General features: G+C 37.0%; 1 protein-coding gene across 5 annotated transcripts in view; it reads right to left on the bottom strand.

The window, feature by feature from the left end:
- The window catches only part of PDSS2 (decaprenyl diphosphate synthase subunit 2), a 111,251-nt gene that overhangs the window by 16,126 nt on the left and 71,603 nt on the right, over positions 1-23,522 (bottom strand). For all 5 annotated transcript variants that reach the window (XM_072926751.1, XM_012572761.5, XM_030267687.4 and 2 more), the window contains 2 exons: positions 9,959-10,033; positions 1,400-1,573 (listed from right to left, as the gene is read on the bottom strand). In XM_072926751.1, the coding sequence (XP_072782852.1) occupies positions 1,400-1,573; positions 9,959-10,033 (249 nt within the window). The remainder of the gene's footprint in view (positions 1-1,399; positions 1,574-9,958; positions 10,034-23,522) is intronic.

Here is a 23,522-nt window from a genome sequence, read left to right on the forward strand (position 1 = left end):
TCTGCCTGTCTCAAGCTACATCTAACCTCACAAGTGATGCAATACAGCAGAAACAGATCTGTGTTTTCCTCTGGACTAACTCTAGCTGCAGACTCAATGTCTTCTAGCGGAGGTCAGAGACCTTGTCCAGGAAATCCTACTGCTGTAGAGGTGTAGGATGCTCCTGTCCAGATATGGTGATGTCCCTCCTTATCTTCTAGCTGCCCTCTATGAAGTTCCCTCCACAGCAGGTTATTCAGAGGGGATATGGCTCAGTCCATGCTGCTGCAGACAATTGAGCCTCACAGCACAAATCTGCATGGTGGCAGCCAAGACATAATGTACAGACTGGGCAATGAGAGGCTGGAAAGCAGTGCTGCAGAAAGGGTGCTGGAGATCCCGGTTGATGACAAGTTGAGCTTGAGCCAGCGGTGCCCTGGCAGCCAGGAGGGCCAGTGGTGTCCCAGGGGGCACCAGGTGCAGCATGGCCAGCTGGGCAAGGGAGGGGATTGTCCTGCTCTGCTCTCCACTGGGGCAGCCTCAAGTCTTGTGTGCAGTTTTGGGCACCAAAATATACTAAAGGCATTAAACTATCAGTGTCCAAATAAGGCTACAAAGATGATGAAGGGCCTTGAGGGGAAGCCGTATGAGGAGTGACTGAGGTCACTTGGTCTGTGCAGCCTGGAGGAGACTGAGGGGAGACTTCACTGCAGTCTTCAACATCCTTGGGAGGGGAAGAGGAGCAGCAGGCACTGATCTCTTCTCTGTGGTGATCAGTGACCAGGGCATGAGGGAATGGCCTGAAGTCGTGTCAGAGGAGGGTTAGGTTGGATATTAGAAAAGGTTCTTCACCCAGAGAGTGGTTTGGCACTGGAACAGGCTTCCCAGGGAAGCTGTCACAGCGCCAAGCCTGAGAGAGCTCAGAAGTGTTTGGACAATGCTCTCAGGCACAGGGTGTGACAGGCAGGGATGGTCCTGTGCAGGGCTGGGAGTTGGACTCCATGATCCTTGTGGACCCCTTCCAATTCAACATGAATGTGGATCCCTTCCATTCAAATACGACATATTTCCTCCTGCAACTCCTGTTAATGGGACAGTGAGTTTAGGAATAATGAAGGAGCAGAGAAGGTAAAGTTTTAAGCTGGTGCAGAACGATGTACTAGAAGGAAGTTAAGAGAGCCTTTAATGTAATGAGCTCCATTGCCAGGAGTGTGATTTTAGTAGTTCACAAGCCCTGTTCATATCAAACATCTCCCTGTTCTGCAAACATCTCACTCCATACAGCAGTCAAATTTCTCAACACTCACCTGCTGGCTAAAGTCTACAGTATAAGTCATGCAGTATATGACAGAACTCACGAGCAACATATCTTACAAGCCTTTCTATATTTAAGCTCCCAGAACAAAAGGAAAAAGTGTACCTTATGACTCATAGACATATGCTTCCCATACTGGAATGCCATGTCCTGGATCTCAGCGCTGTGCTTTGCTAGCTCCATTGCAGCCTGGCAGCTCTTGGCTAGCAAGGCACTGTGCGACAGGAAAACCTGCTCCTTCCACCTAGATATGCCAATGTCATCTGTGAGGCAGTTCTCCTGAAAATGAAAGAAAAGCTAACATGAAAACACCAAAACTGCACGTGTCAGCTCATAGAAATTAATATGTGGCATGGGTGAGTAACGTGGTATGTAACAAAGCAAACAAAACTCTGGGTGCCATGGTGCCAAATAAATTCTTTTAGGGATGAATAGAGGGAAGTATCAGAATAAATATATTGGCAGTTTCAAACAAAAACCTTTTCCATTTTCTTCTCAAAAAGTACAACGCAAAATATGTGGAGCTGCCAACAGATTCAATATAAATATTTTTTTAATTACTGTATAATCACACTGAACATGAACAGCAAACTATAATCCTCATGAGGGACTGGGGAGAAAAAACCCACAACCAAAACTCCAAAACAAACCCAAAAACCAAAACCTTTCCCTGGAGTACACCTGCACTTCAGCCCCTTCCCAGTTACCAAGAACCAACAATCCCAAACAAACTTGAGAAGTCTCTAGAATTTCTCCTTAGTAGTCAAGAAAAAAAACTAATTATAACAGGTGTTGAAAATTCTTATAGACTACACTAAAAAATGAGGGGTTGTGAGAGAGGACTTGTACCTCTTCTGCTCCCATATCAAGGGTGAGGGGCAACTGAAAGTATTAAAAAATAAATAAAGTTGAAATTTTGAAGTGTTAGGGATTAATTAACTTTCTCAGGGGCTGATAGAGGCATGTCAGTTATGCTTCTACTGAACTTTACCACCTTGAGTGTAAGGTCAGAGATGCTCAACCTGTCTCAAAAATCTTTTGTATCCCAAGTATTTATTTGGATTACTTTCCACAGTGTTTTAATTAACACAAATTAAATACTTTCTCCCAAAATCCAAATTCAGCTGCCATTCCTTTGACTCATAAGGTGTTAATATGCCACTAATTCATTCATGCCTTCAAAGCTAGACATTACTTTAATCTGTCTCACATATTGTCATGCCTTTAGGTACTCTCTAAGGGCGGGGGGGAACCCCCAAAACCAGAAAAGACCACAGCTGTTTGGCTTAGAAAAAATAAAATCAATAATGAGAAGCTACAGAAAAAAAAATTAAAGCACAAAAATGTTTAAAATTTTGTAATTTCTCAGTTCAGCTAAATCTGTAACATATACTAAGCCAAAAGATATTCTTTAACAGAGTAATATAAAAACCCCTCATATAAAACAAAGCTTTTCCCACAAAGTGATGTCAATTAAATTACTTAGAATTGAGCAAGAAGTAATTCTGTGTGACCCTATAGTTTTCTAGCAAGGTATTATCTGTCATGAAATCAGTAACAAATGAAATAGAATCCATCCGTTCTGCTCTAATTTTCCTCCCTTATGGATATCACCCAGAAGTGCTGTGTTACAAGGGAGAGGATAATTTGAGACTAATGGAAAAAGTAGGAGAATTCTGCAATGCCAAGTAACACAGAGCTGTATCAAAATGCCTTTGCTTTCAGACATGCTATTAAGTTATACAAGGAAAGTGAAGAACAGTGAAACCACATGTTTGCTATTATGCATATGATAACTTACAAAGTCAAGCCTAAACTTTCCTCTGTTTCTGTATTTTTGTTTTAATATTTTAACTCAGCCCAGAGCATGTGCAAATTCCCATGGCTGGCAAAATGTCAAAATGAGCATTTAATTCAAGTAGTTTCCCATATATCAAGACTCTTTTTTTCCATTTAGATATAGGTCAATTTATTTTAAATTTAAAATCAGGAGCTGTTGGAAGACGAAACACAATCTTTTCCTTAACAACCAATCTGCTCAGTGAAAAAACAGTACTTACTAAAATTCACTGGATGACACTGAAAATTGGCAGTGATTTTTATAATCGTTTGTTTTACATCAAATAAGAAAAAAATACTCTAGAAAGGTATCCTGAAACAATTTTGAAGTTAACAAAATCTTTCAGAAGACATATAAATTGAAAATGATTGCTTTGTGTAGCCTTTGGAGCAGCAAGAGAAGTGCAGACATCCAATATCAAGTGAAGGAACTGAAGAAGCTTAAGCAGTCATTGCAACTCAATCTATACAAGAAAATTAATTATATGATTTGTTACAAAATTATATTCCTAAACAAGTTTCAATTTCATTAACAGGATTGAAAATTATGGCAGAAAAAGTTACTGTCCACTACATGAACATTTTGTAAAAGTTTCAAGCACCTAAAATGAGCGTGTGACTTCAAAAAACCCACAAAAATTGAACATATATTTGAAGATTGAAATCTTAAAAACATAAGTATTGTAAATCTCTGGGCTAAAAAAACAAGCCAGTTGTAAAAAAGTATTATGTCCATATGGATGTGCTTTAGCATATGAACTTGCATGCCAGAATATAGCTGATTTTAATTAAATAACTTCTTATGACCACATACCCCTAAAGCTTCTGCTGCTTAAGACAGAGGCAGAAACATCCTGTCTTCAGCAAAGTTCTCCAACAATGACATTTTTCCCAAGCTTAACTCTCATGTTATACATAACGTGTCTGCCAACGACACCACATTCTTACAAGGGTATGCAGGTCAGTATCTAAACACTATTTTAAAAACTTCAAGGGAAAACCCAAACTACTTCTAGACTGCAAAGGCTGTAAAATCTGATATCATGACAGCTCTTACTACTTTTAGAGAAATTTTCTCTGCTTTGTAAGCTTTGTTTTGCTTTGTCAGCAGTGAGTATAAAAGTGGACATTAGCTAGCCCAGAAGACTCCTAAGATTTTCTTATAAAAATCTCTCTAAAGTCAAATGAATTCTAGTTATAGTTGACAGTGCTCAGACGTTTGATTAACTAATGCCTGTGAACTGACCTCATTCATAAATTCTGTCACCAAAAAATGGGTGCGGGTCACAAGCACCCCATATGCTGTCCGGGGGCAGGAAGTGGTGGATGAAGAGAGCTGAACCCCTCACTATCACTGGAAGAAAACAGACAACTCCAGAGACAGTTTGCACAATGTCGGCATGAGTGCACAGGGAAAATATCCAAATCCAGCTCTGTCAATCATAATTTCCAATGGGAAATGAAGAACAGCTGAGGGACGCTCCCATTTTACTATTGGCAAGGTCAGTTAGTGCTTTGTTAGAAATTGTCTAGTTGAGATTTTTCTTTTATTAAACTACTTCCATAATTTAAACTCTGTTTAAAACAATCACCTCAGGAAACAAAAAACTTTTAGAAAATTAAACTGTGGGAAAGGCAGCTCTCAGTGACAGTACCAAGGATTGCCAGTACAAAATCAACACTTACAATAGCACAGTTTGATTTATCTCACCAAAAAAGATTCTTATATGAGACTCAGCTGAAAATGTATTAAGGAAATATGAATGAAAAACATGTCTTAAAAGTGCACAAACCTATTTGCAAAACCAAGAAGGAGCAGAAGTCAGAGACTTTAAACTTCGGCTATAGTTTGTAACACAGCCCATCATTTATTTCCATACCATGGCAGCTCTTTCTTAACCATCTGCTGTTGCACAAAATGATCCAAACGTCTGAATCATTTATATCAAACATTAGTTCATCTCTCAGTGGGCAAATAATCCACAGAAACACATAGAAATAATTTTACATTGCATATTCAAAGTTTTAAATCAGGTAGTTCAAGTACTTCTCTTTTACATAAATAAAATCCAGCACAACTATGTATCACTCTACCAGCAGCAAGACCCTGTAAAACATTTCACACATGGTTCACATAAGCTTTCAGCAGATGTATTCATGCTTGCTGAACATGACAGGGCATGTTTTATTGGTCTATTAATATCCGTCTTCACTGCTTTTGGAGGAACAAGGGTGTCTGCAAATGGGTCAATAAAGCAAGCTACTGACTACTTTTATCATGACACTGTAAAAAAAACACCACCTGGTTTTAAAAGAAAAGTTTGTAAACTTATCATAAAGATAAATAGCTCTTCACATCTGTTACTTTTAAATCTCTCTGGAAAAACTTAGTATTTAAAATAACAAAAGCAGTAAATATATAACATTGGCCTTCTTTCTAGCTATGCTCTTTTTCCCCCAACACATTTTCCTATTCTTTTCACAGATGCTCTTTACTCAAATTCCATATTTTATGCTTTTCTCTAGTCTTGCAACAAAAACATTTGTTTAAAAAAAGTGAAAACTCTGGCTCTGCTGCCCTGCTAAAAAGGTGGTTTTCATAACTCAAAATATATTTGATTTAAGTCCTATAGTACAATTATAAAAGAATCCATTACTTATAATACAGACTCATAGCAGTCAGTTGATGGATATGTGCAGTATTCCAAAACATTACTTCTCAAAGCAGGGCCAGGGATCAAACATCAAAGAAGTATTGGCACAGCTCACTGCACGTAGCCCATCCTTTTTCAGAAAATAAACTAATTCTTATTAAAAAACCCTACAGTGGTCTAAAATAAGTTAATTCACTATTTGGAACAATGAGTATTTGCTACTAATGCCTTTATTTTTTAAACTTGTTTTACATATTAGTTATGCACAACTTCCACAAAATTGCATCAAAAATTCCTTACATCTCTTCTGGCCATCAGTGGAACATGTTGGGTATGGTCCTGTCTTACATAATAGCCCAATGTTGACACTATAATGAGCTTTGCTAATGCATATTTATCATCAGCTACATAGTCTGAAGAAAAGAAAAAGTCGCCAAAACCCACCAAAGTTATTTCCCTTGAAAGTCCCTCGTACTTTAAGATTACAAGAGCATTCTAGAAGGTTAAGCACAAAAGCCAACACACTGAAGTCCCTCTCTTGATTCTGCTGTTTGGCCTTGAGCTTCCTTGTATCTCTTTCCCCTGTTCAGTGAATTGACAGGAATATTAAAGCAATCCCCCTTAGTATTTGTTAAATGAACTGGAATGTTAAAACAGAGGGGAGTTATAAATATGACAGTATTCTCTGAGTAAGCAAATATTTTAGACGCCTTCAGCCTCCTGAAAGTTGGAAACAGAGACGCAGAGCAATGAATTTTTTCTGTTAAAAACAGATAAACACAATCATAACTGAAGGCCAGACTAGACAATTTTCAACTTTGCACTCACTAAGACAAAATTTTTACTCCTAAATTAGACCTAGATTTAGGGGAGGCAAATGGGAACTGGGAAGATGCAGAATTTTGGGCTGAGAGGGGATTTAGCTCAGAAAACTGCAACAGTTTATCATATCACCCATTTCAGCTCCAGGTTATAGTTGAACATATAAGCTTAATATTGCTAATGTCATATCTTAAACCACAGCAGCTGTTTGTTACTTTGAACATGAGTGACAAGTCTTAACCTTCAGGCTGTGTCAAAGCCTACACTTCGTAGTTTGTATTGTTGCTTCAAATAATGATGAAAAGTTAAATATTTGCTTTTTCTTTCCTGTTTTCACACAGATCTAATGATTTACCTATGCAGAAAGGAGATGAGGCATGATCAAACAGAATGTACTAAAATGGGCAGCTGTGGGATTGTACATGGCTGTGCAGAGGAAAAAAAGTGGTAATGGACCTGTCAAATAATTATATCCATTATATGTATTCAGGAGTAAACCAGGTCAGTCTTGTTAGGTCAAACAATTCTTTGAACTTTCCTACTGGGTTATCCAAATGAAGAAGACTGAAACTTTTTTTTTGCAAACACGAACTTAGGGTCTCAGAGAAGGTCAACTTTGCAGAGATATTTTTGTATTTTTGTCTACCATTCAGCAAAGGTCAAAACAACTTGGTCCTAAGTTAGTTTATTTTATGGTACTAAAGAGCTTTAAAACAACTGCATTAAGGACATTTAACATATGAAGTAGAGTTTTCTTGCCTCAGGGAAAAAAAAGAAAGGTGAGAAGACATCCTTCTGCTTTTCCAAATTTAAGACATTCCCAGCAATGAAAATACCATTACTAGCATCCCTATGCCCTATTCCGAAAAGGAAAAATAAGTTTGACATTTGAGATTTAGTTGTGGAGCAGATTAAAGCATTTGTCTTACCTCTGGGAAATGCAGTTCACAATTTTGTTTCAATCAAATTGCAATTAGGGAAGGAGGGAAGATGCACAAAGGACACAAATAAGACAGACCAACAACTAAACCAGTCTATTTGCCAGTCTTTGCTAAAGAAATGTTCAGGACATGAATGGGACACTGCCTCGGTAGAACAGTGTGAGGAGAGCTGAAGGGATATGTCTCAGTACAACATGGAACTAAATTTCTCAGAGAACTAGACAGAAGAAATTAAAGCAGATGCCACACCTTATTGTAGGTCTCATCAGAAGCCACACACTACCCATTACAAAGGCTGAACTTCGGACACTGTCATGTAAGTGTCCCTATTACACCACCACAGTAATTGTGTTTTGAGTTAACTGGGTTCCTCTTAGGAAGGGTACAGTGTACTTTCAACTCTCCTTAGACAGAAATAGTCACTGAAACAAAATAAGTCGTTGCTATTTGTAACTGGGCCAGGGCAGGGTAAATGTCATGCAGCTGAGCTTAGTTTATCTCACACTTCCCCTTGCAATCCACACACGTGGAAGGCTTCAGTAAGGCAACAGAAAATAGAACGATCAGAAAGAAAAGATAAAGATCTTCTGCAGTGGCAGGAACCCAAATGAGTCCAAGATTTCTCATTTACAGAGGGACCATGGTTTCAATAAAATGCCATTTCATTGCTGAGGTGAACCTGTAGAACTCTACCTCTACACATGTAAAAGTAGAAACTTAGATGAGTGTTTTTTAAATATATCTGCAATCTACTTGTATTTAGAAACCTGTTGGAATACAGAAAACAACATTTCAACTATTCTTGGCAAATATCTCAAAGATGTAATCTATTTTAACATATAACCCTGAGTACAGTCTTTGGGAGCAACACTGAAGGCTGAGGTCAGTTTATACACAGGTTAAACACAGCAGGTGCAGAAGCAGGTGCAGAAGTTCCCAATGCTGCCCTCCTGCCATGCTTCACCCAGGATCCACTCCTGAGCGGTGCCAGAGGACACTCCAGGTATGCCATCCTTTCCATGCATCCCAGGGAGCCGTGGGCCCAGGCAGCTCCCGAGTGCATTACTGCAGTCCTGCTGGAGGCTCTCACCCAGCTCAGCAGTGTGATCATTCCTTTCTAACTGGTTTCAGTCAAAATGACAGGGATACACCTCAGCGAGTTTTAGTGACATGACTTTGCTGCTGCAGAGCAGGAGGGACAGAGAGTGGCCAGGGGAGCAGCACCCTCCAGAACACAGCGCTGTTATCCAGTGGCACTCTCCACTTGCCCATTGCGCTCTGCTTGGTGCAGAGGCATCACGGCAGGTATCTACTGTAGCAGCAGCCCACAAGAACAGCTTTTTACCATGGTATCAATTTTGTTACATATGACAACACAGCAATAATAAAACAGAGCTGCAGTTTCAGTGCATAACACTTGCTGAACCATAAGATTCAGGTCTCCAAGGCACGTGAGACAGCACCACTAGAAGTGAATCTATCTACCTCCGTGGACTTCAAGATCGATACTCACATATACACAGTGCTCACCAGTGACTGAAAATTTGCCATGATAAAACCTGTAGTGGTCACTGCAACTTTAAATTACTGATTTTAGTGCATGTGTTAAGACATACAATAAAATGAAATAGATTTTCATTTTCTAGTTTGAAAGTAAATGAAAAAATGAAAAAAAAAAATCTCTTTTTTGCTCCAACACGCAAGCCTACTTCAAGAATGGCCCCTAAAAATTCCCTTAAATATTCTAGTAAGATAAAAATACCTATATCTAATTTGACCAATTTTCATTACTGTTCTTGCTAAACAGTAACACAGAATATCTGCAATTGCCTTTGACAAAATACAAGATTATTTGTTGTGAAATGCTGGCAGCTATTACCTTGGCCCATGCTGACTTCTGAAATATGTGCACAGTGACTTCTGATGGAGAAAAACACAGGACTATACTCTTAGCACTCCAGGACAAAACTCAGAAGACAGGACATGTTATAAATTTGAAAAGAAGCATTCTGTAAACTTCTTTGGGCTTGGAAACAACACATTTGACATAAAAATATGAATGATGTAGACAACATTGAAATTAATATCTCCAACTGAACCTTGGTTAGGAACCTCTGGAAGCATTTGGAAAACCTATAGTAAGATGTGCCGAGAGCTCCTGGTAATGACACATGACAGTATTCTATTAAGCACTCACAAAATCAAAATAGTTCTTCCTTGAGCATTTCTAGAAACTTCTATCAGAGTTTACAGGTGTCATAATGATGTTACTGCTGAAATCCACTAGGACTAACAACTCTTCTGCCCTCTCCCTCCTTTTAAACAGGTGAGAAAGTTATCGTATTTACAGTACTCACACATTAATATCACCAAATGCCTAGGGTACATAAATCTAGTGAAATTCTTACCTCAGATGATTTTGAGTTTTCATAATATATCCCTTGAACTAAGTCACCAATAGCACTTGAAATGAGTTCGACAACCTGTAAAAGAAAAGGAGAAAAAGCCTTACATCTTTAATCATCACCAAATTGACTAACAAAGCTACTGTCAGATTTCCAGAGAGATAAACCACGAAGAAAGCTAATTGTGAAAGACTTCAGGACTACCTGAGATATATTCTGTGATATGTCTCTGCTAAAATCTCTACTACAGTAACTCTTCTATCAAAGTTTTAAGTTAATATAAATGAAAAACAAGACTTGTTTTTCCTACAGTGTGAACTATAGAGTGTATCCTCGCAAGGACGTTCACAGAACTAATAAATCCCAGTTCATGAATATGAGACAGTACCTCATCTGGGCTTTGTTTTGTTTTGTTTTTTTCCTGCCAAGTAAATACTTCACAATACCTCTCCTTGGGAGCTGTTAAAATTCTAATCTTTGTGGCTAATACAGAAAAGTCAGAATCCATAGAAAGGTAACCTTTCAAACGTGATCATTTGGTATTCAGGTGCCCTGGGAATGCACTGTGGATGTATTTAGTGCATGGCCTGAGGCTCAGCTGTACCACATACACTGAAAGTCTGCAACACGGGAATGTTTAAATCAGATTTATCAATCTGTATTATCTTCAGGGTTCAGGCTTTTTATTTTATTCAAGCAAAGCCTAAAAATCTGAACTTGATCCAGAATGTAAAACAAGTAGTCCGCAGTCTCCCTGGAACTACTGTAAAATTTGACGTTGTGCACATGAACTGTCTTAATTGGAACAAAATAGTCAGATTTATTGTAAAATTAAATGCAGGCATTTCAAATAAGCACACCTTGAGGCTACCTCTGGTTGCTCACAAAGTTTTAATTTCTTGAATGTTTAATTTCCTATGCATATGAGTCTGTATCTGCTTCCTAAAATTCAATGTAGTTCTTATTGAATTAAAAGATTTAGTTTCAATTTTTATCATTCTTGTAACTGAAGACAAGAAGTCAAATGATAAAAGCCCTAACGGAAAGATATTCTAACATTTAGGCATGCTTTATTTGATAATAAAACCACATTTGTATGCTAGTTTTGAGTACAAGCAGAAAGGTTGTGTTTTCTTTTTTTTTAAACACTGGCTCATATACATATTCATATACACATAGCAAGCGCTAACTTTAGAAATGGTGCTGATTAAAAGTCATGTTTTTTCTTGCAATGCATATGGGTTAATTTGCAAGACCTACAAAAACAGCCTGAAAAAAAAAATCACATTGCCCTTTAGGAAACTAGACACCGAAGAAATATTGTAGCAATATGAGCTTTGAAGGAACTGAAAGGACAATGATCCTACAGTGTTACCAGATGTGTTGAGTTATTTAATGGGGGGAACAGAGAAAATGAGGGGCTCTTTTTTTTTTTTTTTAACAACAACCCTCACCCTCCTTGCCTTTTTTTTTTTTTTAAGGTATCAGATAAGCCTTATTCCCAAATCCAGGAGGACTGAGTATCGCCAATAGGTCTATGAAAGTCTGTAACTAAATGCCTAGGATCAGATTGTATTACAGTTTATACAAGCAACATCCCAAGATTCTTCTGATGGCTAAGACACATAATACAGATCAATCACTCACTCAAAAATGTTATGGTTTGTGAAATGGTCTGAGCTCAGAGACCTACACTGGTAATACGAAGAGGAATTTACAAAGACACAGAGTCCTACTCTAAATGTCAAAGTGATAGTATGAACTTTTAACAATGCAGCTGGCTCTGGATAACTAGACCTTTTCCTCTCTTGCCTGAAACTCTAGACTGAGCAGGACCCTGTTTTGGGGTTTCTTTTTTCCACCTCTCCTCCCTCTTTTTAGTGCAACTCTACTCTCCAAGGCAATTTTAACTGACTTAATACAAGCTTAGTGAAACATTTGTGAACAATTGTACCTCTTCCTCCAAGAGTTTATAAAGCATCTTAGGAGAATGACACAAGAACTATTTATATAATCCTTTTATTAAATACCATGAAGTGACATATTGAGCATTATATGCCAGTGAGAATTTAGTATTAATATTCCCCCCCCTTCTTTCCAAATATATATATATAAAATACTTTTAAGATAGATGTAAGGCTATACAGATCGCTACCAGGAGAGAAATTCCAGTTTCAAGAGCACAGTGGGATGCTTGCATGAGGCTCTGTTACCTCACCAACCCTTAATCTGTTCTATGAAAAGCACCTCCTGCTTAACATCAGTGGCCTGGAGTCCTGAACGCTGGGGAAAGAAATGAGAAATAAGGAAACCTGGCAATTTTCCTCTGCATCCCAAAGTGACAGAGGAAGAAAAATTATTACAGATTCAGTAGTATTCATGACACGATACAGTGTCTAGCTCTTAGGTAGCACTTTTCATGAGAAAATTTGAAAGCAATCAACATCTCCTGTTAAATTTATTCCCTACTGTTTAATATAAGGGGAAAAATGGCAACAGTGAACTGATTTTCCAGAAAATCATGCAGTCTGCCAGCGTAAGAGCAGCAAACACTATCTGAGCTGTCTTCATTCTCATTGCTGCCTTTCTGCCTGACCAGCGCTGACGTTTCCGAGATGTAAATCTGAGGGGAAAGAAAGTTAGATGAAAAATGAAGTGATCTCAACTGCTTCTCTTCTTTTTTGACAGTTGAGCTCCATTTTAAAAAGGTTCAGAGATAAGGGAAGAGAAGAAAAGATTGCCAGAGCTAGTGCTGGAAAACAGCATCCCAATAGAGACTAAAGGCAGACAATTCATAACCTCTCTTCCCACTGTTTTGCACTCCTCAACATGTTTTTGAGAAGCCTGGTTCCTCATAGGTACACGGGATGAGCAGGAGCAACCACTCATTGAGAGAAAACAAACTTCCACTGTATTTTTCATTTTCCACTCTGCATCAGCGTCTTCCAAAGTGCTGTTTTCTGCTCCTTCAGTATCCCCATGACTAGGTATTGCTCAGGGGATGACCCATTATTTGCAGGTGACAAATGCACATGCAAGTGATTCCACACCCTTTAAACACATTTTGCAATAGTTCTGCAGTGTCTTTTTTTTTTTTTCCTAAGGAGGTATTATGTCAACACTTTTTGTAGGGATGTGTTCTGCTTTTAAAAAGTCAACACAAAGGCCATCTGTTTAGGATGAATACATGGAAAAGAGATGGATTGTTAAAGCTAAAATCTCTCCTACTATTTAGGCAGACTAAGTATATAACATGATGTAAATTCTGGACACAACCATTTGATTGCTCATTCCACAGCAAGCTAGAACGCATGCTCTGACCTCTCCAATACATTCAAGTATAAAATAGTCCACAAGACTATGCTGTGTATCAGAAGAGCTCTTCCCAGAAGAGCTCTGTAGGGTTACAGATTAGAAATTTGGTAAATTTACCCTTTTCTGGTGTAGTAAATTGTTTATCAAAAAGACACAGCTTTAGCCCTTCAAGACTCTTTAATTTTACTTTGAGTCTAATTACTCAAGATCAAAATTTCTATGTATTACTTGAAGAAATAAATAAAAATGTTGGTAATTCACTTAGTTCAGAAAATTACTCAGGACATCCAACCAATCACTTAATGAATGTCCTCCTTCATTTTCCTGAAATCAGAATTTCGTGTAGTTTCCTGAGGGCTTATTTATAAGAGTTCAGAATTCCCAAAGCATCATCCCAAGCAAGTCACAGAATAGGGCCACATGTTCCCTGTTGCATGTACAGCAGCCCAGTTCATGACTGCAGTTTATTGTCAAGGCAGATTCAACTCTGTCTAGAGAAAAAGAGGTGTGGAAGTGAAGCTCTATGCTAGAAGGAATGCAGGGGAATAACAGAATAGAAGACATTTTGGTAGACTACTTTCTCCAGAGTTAAAATATATGATTCAGACTCTAACAAGAGCAGTAAAAAGAATGGATTCTGAGCCCCTCATCCTTCACAAGGCTTTTAAACAGCCTGGATGAAAAGACAACACTGGTGCCATCAACTCAGCAATGCAAGCACTTTGCTCTCTTCACTCATCTTCAAAATACTTAGTGTAAGGTTTACTGCAACATAACACCACTTACGGTTTTTTTCCCTGGTTTTCCTTCTAGTTTACAAAAGGAATGAATCTGAGCTCCATTCAAAGAATGGTCATTTTATTTTAAATTCAACAACTGAAATGGAATTGATTACATAGACCACTCAATTTCAGAGTAGTAATGTGGTGTCTCTCCAGACGCTATTGCATATTTTCAAAGGAAACACCACAGAAAGGATGAAGCTCTTGTGGGAAAACAGGAAGCAGCACAAGGAAGAACACAGCAATGGGTATAACTTTGTTCCTCATCCCTCACAATTTCTATTTGACAAACTTCCTTAGCTTTGCCAAATTCCTTCCAAGAAGGACCACAAGTAATTCCTTCCATCCTTATGTTGAAACAGTATCCTTTCCTCACACATCTGCTATTGACAGACCTTAATCCTTGCTGCTGATGTGTAGATTTGAAAAGGTAGCAGGACTTCTCCACAGAAATAAAGAAGAAAATTAGATGGTCATGAACTATTATATATACAGATAAAAATCCATTCAGCTAGCACTTCCCTCCCCAAAGAAGCATTCGTTTGAGAAATACTCCAACAGTCAATAATTCCACAGAAATTGACCAAAAACATTGCAATACTAGGAAGCTGAAGACAAAACTCAGCCAAGAGTTGATTTTGGATTTTGATTGTTCAATAATGCCTTTAAAAAAATAATGATGGGGGGGGGGGGGAAGCAAAAACTGTAAGAGAACAGAATGGTGAAATTCAAGAACAGTGAAAAACAAGCAATTCCAAGAACAGTGAAATTCAATTTCCTTTCCTGGTAATCTCCTCAAACATCATTAGTCATACAGGTAACCAAGTGTGTCAGCCTACAGAATGTTTTTAATGTTTATTGAATCCTATTGGATTAATTGTTTGAAATCGTCTTGAGCTTTACTGTCTTTTGGATCTGGCTCTCTCTCAGTAGAGAACGCACAGGAAGGACAGTGATTTGCCTTTCTAGCATGCTTTAAGTGGTCATGGAAAACACACTTATGGTTTTCTTCATTCTGTTAATGATGAATTAGTAGTAAACTACAATATAATAATACAGCGTAAGCACATCACCCCAGCCCCACTACTTGTTAAAAAAGTGTTTCTAAGACATAAAAAATATCAGCAACCATCAATTTGAAAATTGCTATATATTGTTAAATATCTACGTTAAGGTCAGTCTGCCTTAGAGATTTTCACCAGTGTTAAGCTACACTTTTTATGCTGATACAGCACTACCTACAGAATTGGATTTCATCAGAGTAAAGAAATTTAGTGCATAATTCAGTCATTTTCCTTAGAGAAAACATAACCAAGAGAAGAAATATAATTTTCCTTGTCTACTTCCACATGATACCTTACACAATTTCATAATACCTTTGCAGATCCATGGCAGCAGACCCTTGCACTAAAGTACTCAACAGCTGTTGCTGAGTGACCCAGGTTAGAGAAATACCTGATTACTTCAGCTTGACCCTTCTAGGTGGGTAATTTCATTACAACTTTCTTCTATATGAAAGAGTGAATAAAGAAGGTATAGTGACTACAGGGTTCTGTAGATATAAGACCCTTCTCATCCATAAGTGATACAGGAGAGCATGGTTATAAAATGCTGCTGCTACTGCAGACAACCATTAAACTGGGATATGGTCATAAATGAATTGAGGATTCTAGTGAATAACACAAACTGTACCTGCAAGTAGCATTTACTATTTCAAACCGTCTGTACCTGAACAAACATGAATCAAAAGTAAGATCGTTTAGCATCTGACAGATGGAATCAACTTAATGGAGCTGAAGATGTTTGTTAAAACTGACGAATCAACATCCTCCTTTACCAGGGGTAGTAGCAATCAGATTCTAGATTCCAAGTGAAATGCTGTTGAATTTCAAAACACTGATATTAACAAGCAGTCACAGTCTATCGAGAAATTCAATATTCTTGCTAGCCAACAAGAAGTCAAATACATCAGCATTTTGATTAAAAATACAATCAACTCATTTATATTACTGCTAAAATTTTATGCATTTTACCATATTATTACACTGAAACTACTCCAGATGTTAAGGCACTTTTACAAAAAATTTTACCACGGAGAGATTCATTTTAAAGACAAGCTTTACAGCAGTGAAAAGAGAAGGGAAAATATATAATCTATTGCCCTATTTACAGGCACATCGATTTTAGCGTCTCCTACAGTACAATGAGTATAAACCCCTGATCAGAAGGAATGCAGAAGAGGGAACCAAATTCTCCTCAACACTGCCCACTGATAGGATGAGGCAACAGGCACAAATGAAAACACAAAATGCAACCTGGATACAGGCAAGCAGTCTGTTATGAGGGCATCCAACAATGGATCAGGTTGCCCAAAGGGGTTGAAAAGTCTCCATTTTTGGAGATATTTAAAATCCATCTGGATGTAATCCTGGGCAACTGCCTCTAGCTGACCCTGCCTGAACGGGGGCTTTGGACTGCAAGATCTCCAGAGATCCCTGTCAACCTCAACCATTCTGTAACACCAGCAGCTGACGGAGGAGGACCACAGCTGATTTTACATTATTTACATCTGCAGCACCAATAACAACTTTCCTCATCTTTGAAATAATACAGTCAAAGTTACAGAGCTGGTGACAAATACTCTCTTAGGTAAGAGTTAAGTTTACTGATTGTACTAGGAATAGATTTCCCTATTAAAAATAGCGACATTCTTGGGAGACTAAGAAAGGCCATGCAGACTAATCTTAGATTGTTATCACTATTGCTAAAAGCTTTGAATTGCAACCAAATCATCACAAATACTCCAGGTGTACAGTTGACTATATACCAGCTACTATAATATCGAGTCCTACAAAACTGTATATTAACTGCCTTGTCATAAAAATCCACCTCTAGAACCAAATACCCTACACATGCAAAGATGAAAGTTAGTATATATTAAATACTCGCACAAAAAAAGACTGTTTCAGATAATATTGAGACAGCATTTCACCCAGTACAGATCTGATTGCTTTTTAGCTTCCTATGCACTCTCAATAGGAATCTTACTATGTTTGAGAAACAGATTTCGAAGAAAGCCATGAAAACAAAACTTGTAATCTTCCACTTCTTCAGCTATAAAGAGAATGAAGCTGACATAGCAAATATCATTTCTGGAGGACATCACCTTAAAATCATTAGGTTAGAAAAGACCTTTAAGATCATCAAGTCCAAACTAAGCCCAGGACTGTCAAGTCCACTGCTAAACCATGTCTCTAAGCATCACATTTACACATCTTTTAAAGACCTCCATGGATGGTAATGCAACCCTGTGCAGCCTCTTCCAGTGCTTTTGTTGAAGAAATTTCACTGGTACTCTCACTTCATACCTATTCTGTGAAAATTCGTTTTAATTTTATAATTTGTGTAAGGGCTAAAGCTATTTAGCAATGAGTTCCTCCATGATGATTATTCACAGCTGTGAAAGAAAAAGCTGTAACAAACATCTCTGTTTAAGAAATGCAGGCAGTGCCAATATCTGTGGTGAATGAAGTAGGAGAACTGCTGGCTCGAGAGCCCTTTCCCACAGTATGCATCTCATGCAGAAAAAAAATCATATACTCAAAAATTTTCATTGCTTCAATTTCTTAGAATAAATTTTGTTTTCTTTTGAATATCTATTTGCTACATATTCTGGCATTGATCTTGGATACATATTCTTGTTAACAGACACAGAAATATTAAATTTAGACTTTTTTAATGTTTGTCTTAAATCTTTCAAAGGCAATTTTTCTGAAAAGTGAGGGGGGTTGACTTTAGAAAAAAGAAAAATTCCAAAATTTTACTTTAACATTCAACTAAATGTATATGTCTATACATATATATATACACACACACACACGCACATATATATATCTCAAGCATGTAAACATTTCTGACTCTTGAAGTGTTCACCACTAGACAACTGCCGATTCAGTGCTGTACATTAAGGGAGCAAATGTAAGAGGAACAGATCCCAGCTACCCAGAACTCATTAGTGACTGTCTTGAGATGTTGAATAACCTTTGACTTTCATCAGATTCAGCCTTTCTTCAGTTTCTTTCATTTTTATCTTCATTGATGTTTAGTCATTTCTGAAAAGCCCTCTCTTTCATGTAGATAGCATATCTGTATTTTCCAGACCATTCTGTTAATTACGAGGCAAACAGCAGTTCTATAAGACAAAGAATTACTAAACCAGGTGTTAGAAGCAGCTGTGCAGTTTATCTCCGAGAAAGACAGTATTTACCTGGAATAATGACAGGTATTTGTTTAATGAACTCAAGCAGTAAACATTGACATAAGTCTGCTGGGCAGACCAGAGAAGTAGAAGGACAAGTCTGACTGCTACTATGAAGAAGGTGAATTCAGATGTAAGTTGAGGAAATTGTTAGTGAGATGATTCAGAGGCAAGAATATTGCATGGACTTTGTGCAAATTGGTGTAAAGATCTTTGGTAGGTCACTGAAAATTCATCAGAACTGAATGGAAAACTTCCTGAGACTGTCAGTCACTTGGTCAATCTGACATTGAGGCAGAATCTCAAACACTCACAATTCTTTCTCAACAGCACCATGTCTTGATGCTTTAAAAATATTCTTGCAGTGTATTTTTGGGAAAGACTTTAATCTAGACTTGATGGTACAACCATACCTATGATGACATATTCTACTATCAGTCTGAGCTTCAGTCTTTCCATGTTCTGCAGCAATCCTTCTGCTACAAGGTACTGTTTGTAAGTCACAGACACCCATGAGGGATGAGTGGCAGAAATCACTCTTTCTTTTTAGAAGTATTTTTTCATGTAGAAGTGGGAGGACAGAAAACAGATTGAAATCTAAACATAAAATCTTCCAGTAGTGCCGTGGCCAAGAATCAGAAAAATATACTCTTTCTATGCAGTCATATACTAACCCCCGTGGAGTCTAACTTTGGGAAAGCTTAACATAAGCATTAGCTTTAAAAACCAGTACAGGCGCAAAAGGCCACTAAGGTAAAGGATAAACCTATTTGAGGAATGCACTAATTAGGAATAAAGGTAAAGTTAAGCAGTTTTAATCTCAAAACTGGCATTCATTGCAATGCAACAGGACTCTTACTGACCTAAAAGGAGACTGTTTCTAACACTATCACAATTACAGATTAAGTCTAATTTTTAGAATTTTAATTGAATTAATAAGGTAATAAGCTGTTGTGTCACCTAATCCTCTAATTTAACTTCTCTAAAAGATTACTTTTCAAAAATATAACCACAGCCATTAAGGTAATTAAATTTTACAAATATTAATTTATACATAGCAAATGTGAAATAAAAAATATCCTGTGGAATATTCAGGAAATGGAATGCTTCATTTGCTCAGGTGTTATTTCAGGGGCTACTTCTTGAGAACAATGGCAAAGATGAACTTGCCAAGAAACTGTTCCACAGACACAAGCATCAAAAGAGACAATGAGAAGAGTACAATGCAGAGATTAGGAGATTCACTAGCATCATTCCACAGATTTATCATCATCATCAATATCATAAAAGTTGTTGCCTCTAAGGACAGCAGAAATGCTCAACAGAAGTTTTACAGCAGTAGTAGGAAAAATTTGATTACCAGGTAGTGATTCCAATGGATTTTAACCTTTTATCGCTAACACGTAAGATTTTTCTCCCCCTCCTAATGGGGAGAAATACTTTCACCAGCTATTACAAAAATTGCCTTTTTCCTACCAAAGGAATTTTACATGATTGTCAATAAAACTTCAGTAAATAGATATTATTTAAAATCCAGTGTTTGAGAACATTTGGAAGAAAAAGCAATACATGTCCATTAAATGAACACAAAGTTTGTTTCAATTACCATCTCTTTTATATTTTACTTTACAGTAAATGAAATCTAATTTTACCTCTATGTAAATTAGTACATTTTGGTGCCATTTAAATATAATAATTATAACACATAACACTTTTCTTCATTATGATTCATACATAATTATCAATTATTATGTATTTCTTAGTACTTAAGAGTGTGTTTCCATTCTCCAGTAAAAGTTATGCTAAGTTGTATGACAATATTCAGTATGTATCTCAATATTTTAAGACACAGAACTGCTTATTTAGGGTTGCCTAAGGAAGAGCTTTATTATGTAATAATTCAATCATGTTAGCTGTGTTGCCCTGTGTCATCTCCCATTAGTTTAAAGGTTCAAAAACATTAGACTTCTTTCTTGGTTTTCTTCTCCCCCACCAATATCAAGACAAAGTAGTGTTTCTTAAGTGTACTTTTCCATAAATCAGTTCAGAGCTCTTTAAACTTACCTATATTTTTCAGTAGTGTCTGTTTTTGAGACATGCCCCTGTGGCACTCTAAAATATTAAATTAAAACAAAAATACTCAACACTACAGATACTATCCTACTTCCTATCTTGTCCAGTACATCACCATCAAACAGTGCCTCAGGGGAAGGTACACTAAGACAGACATGATAAAGCGCTTCAGAAAAGCTCTTTAATCGGCTCTCTACATAAAAATTGGAAGGTTTATTTTTCTTCTTTTTTTTCCCCTCAAGAAGACAACATCATTCTCAAACTTTATAAACTGTTTCTTAATCTAATTTGATCCAATCTGATCTCTGCTTCTCACCAAATTCCTGTCACCCAGCCGCTCTGTTAGCTGATAATTTTAAACATACTCATCTCCAACAGCAGCTTATACTAGGGAAGAAAAAGAAAGTTAATATGTGAGCAAAGACAAAGAGTTAAAAACAATTAAAAATATATAAAAGATTCCAAAATGGTTTTATCACCAGCTTCAGTTTTCTGTATGAATACTGTAATTGGGAGCAAACACATTACTTCTGGTTCACAATGTTTCTCCATGATTATTTCATCCTGCCTTCTCTGATCAATAAAGCTACTGAATCCCAGTAGGAAAATTCATGTTTTAGAATTCTCTGATTATGTTATGTAAAACATAATAATAATATATGCTGTAAACATACTTAGTAGATATTTATGGTTCAAATCTTCCACTAGAGATAACAAAGAAGAATCTCTCTTTCCAAATAACTTTCATTGCTCTGAAAATAACTCATCTCCACTACATTTAAGAAGGAGGACCTTCTACTTACCTCAAACAAAATGCACTGTTCTGAGGGATGGTAATTTGAATCTACTACAAGTCAGTAGCTCCTAATGGTTGCCTTTACACTAGCAACTATTAACATTTAGTTTCCATTTAAAAAGGGTATTTCTTAGCAGATTCTTGACGGAGGTTTTTTTTTTTTTTACAAGTTTATGTTCTTCTCTTGACATCATTCAGGGAAAGAAAAAGTCTGATACAAGTAACACCTTTGTTAAATGACACTTAAAATTGTAGATTCTAACCTGGCTTGTTTGTCAATGCTCAAAAATGTCAATTTACATCAAAAGAGCAACTGGCATAATTTCAGAAAGAGGGTATTCTCTATATCCTGCACTGGACAGCAAGGTTGCTTAAGGTCCAAACTGAGCCTTTCCCATAGGACCACAATTGATGATACAGAAGTAGAAACCATAGTTCATGATAAACAGTTCTTATCTGAAGTGCAGGGCACCTTCAGGTGGTTGCAAAAGGAAGACATAGGAGGACTTAAATTAGTAACTTATTGATGTTAGTGTAAACACAAGGCTTATTTGATAAACAACACACTTATGCCTTTAGCAATACATAAACTTAACATAAGGAAATGGATCCACTATGTAAGTACTACATCTGTGTTTCTGTTTATTTATGATCAAATAATACTTAATAAAACAAAGCTCTACAATGTGGTCTTCTGGCAGAGCTCTGCATTGACAGATAAGATTCTTAAATCTAATTCCAAGCTTTCAGTCTGTAGATTTTGAAGTGTTTCCGTGAAGAGTTTAATAATTTCAAAAGATTTTACTGAATTACAGGGGGGAAAACTGAGTCAATTCTTAAGATTTCAGTAAGAACTACAGAGAACACTACCATAACACATACTTCAGGTTTTTGGGGTAGGCTTTTTCTTCTTTTGGGGTGGTTTATTTTTTTGTCTTATATATGTTAGGTCTTGGTGGTTTTGTTTTGGTTGTTTGGCTGGTTTGTGGGCTTTCTTTCTTTAAATACAAAGGGATGCCCTCTTATCGGTTTATGAAGTTACAAGAAAAGCATTTGCAGATTATTTTATCATTTTCTAGGCATTGCACTAAAATGCACCATTTCAGCCTTCTAAAGTTCTACGCATCACTCTCTTTAGAGTGTAAGAGCATCACAATTGGTTTTAATTATGTCTTTTAAGCACCTCCTCTATAGTTTCGTAAGACAACTGACGATTCAGATGCTCAAGGAAGCACCACCTTTAATGCTGTGACAGACTTCTTCCAACTTCTCTGTTACAAACACTGAAAAAGCACATTATTTGATAATATCATGGTCAGTATCCACATATCACTTGTGGTAAAATACCCATATCCCACATCCATGTGAGAGGTGACAAAAATGCCAATTAATGTTTCTTACTTTTGCTATGTTTGCATCTGAATGCCAGCCTAAAAATATTATAAGAACTGGAGGTTACTTAAGCAGAAGTCAAAGACAAAACAAACACTTTTTGCTACCAAAGAGGGACTTCTATTCAAAAGATTTGCTTTCGGCAGTTTCATCTCCATATCCTTGGCTAGGCAAACAAGCAAGACAACAAATGTTAAAGACATATTGTCTTTAGATAGCAACAAAGAACCATCCATTAAACAGATTGTTTTACACTTAATAATTTATTAGCACATTTATTTAAAACTGCTTATGGTCACATATCCCACAGAATAGCTGGGAGGTGCCCTATTTTGTTAGGCAAACATAATTTACTTTTCCATCACTTCCACACCTACATGTTTACAATGACTTCCACATATATATTACATATATCTTATCACAATCCTAGTATCAGAGCATTGCAACATCAAAATTAGAAAACCTATCAGGATAACCCTGTCATCCCATATAAACACACTCTAATCCAATAAATCAGCACATCGTCACACATTACTGCATTGTTAGTTAAGTAGCAAAACACAAACATGCCCTTACTTGCCAAAGGTTCACCATTCCACTGCTGATATAACAACTACTAAAAGATCCTAAATCAATTCATCTTTGGGCTCAATTCTGTTCTTAAATCCATGGATTAGCAATAAACAATCTGCTAGAGGATGCAGTTCTGAAGTAAGGTTTTATCCATATAATTTTCAATCAACAGCATGATTTATCACTGCAACCAGCAGGCCAAGAAGAGCCACCATCCAAATAGTTTATATAAGGTGATCAAAAAGTTAACGTGAATGTACAAAAGAATTGTTAACACATCTGATCTGATCAATTTAATGCTTTGTACTGTAAAGGCTTTTGTTAGTATTCATTTTCAACAGTTTTTATTAACTTAAAAGATGTAGAACTTTGCCATGA

The sequence above is a fragment of the Taeniopygia guttata genome, chromosome 3 (assembly GCF_048771995.1).
Source record: "Taeniopygia guttata chromosome 3, bTaeGut7.mat, whole genome shotgun sequence".
Lineage (NCBI taxonomy): Eukaryota > Metazoa > Chordata > Aves > Passeriformes > Estrildidae > Taeniopygia > Taeniopygia guttata.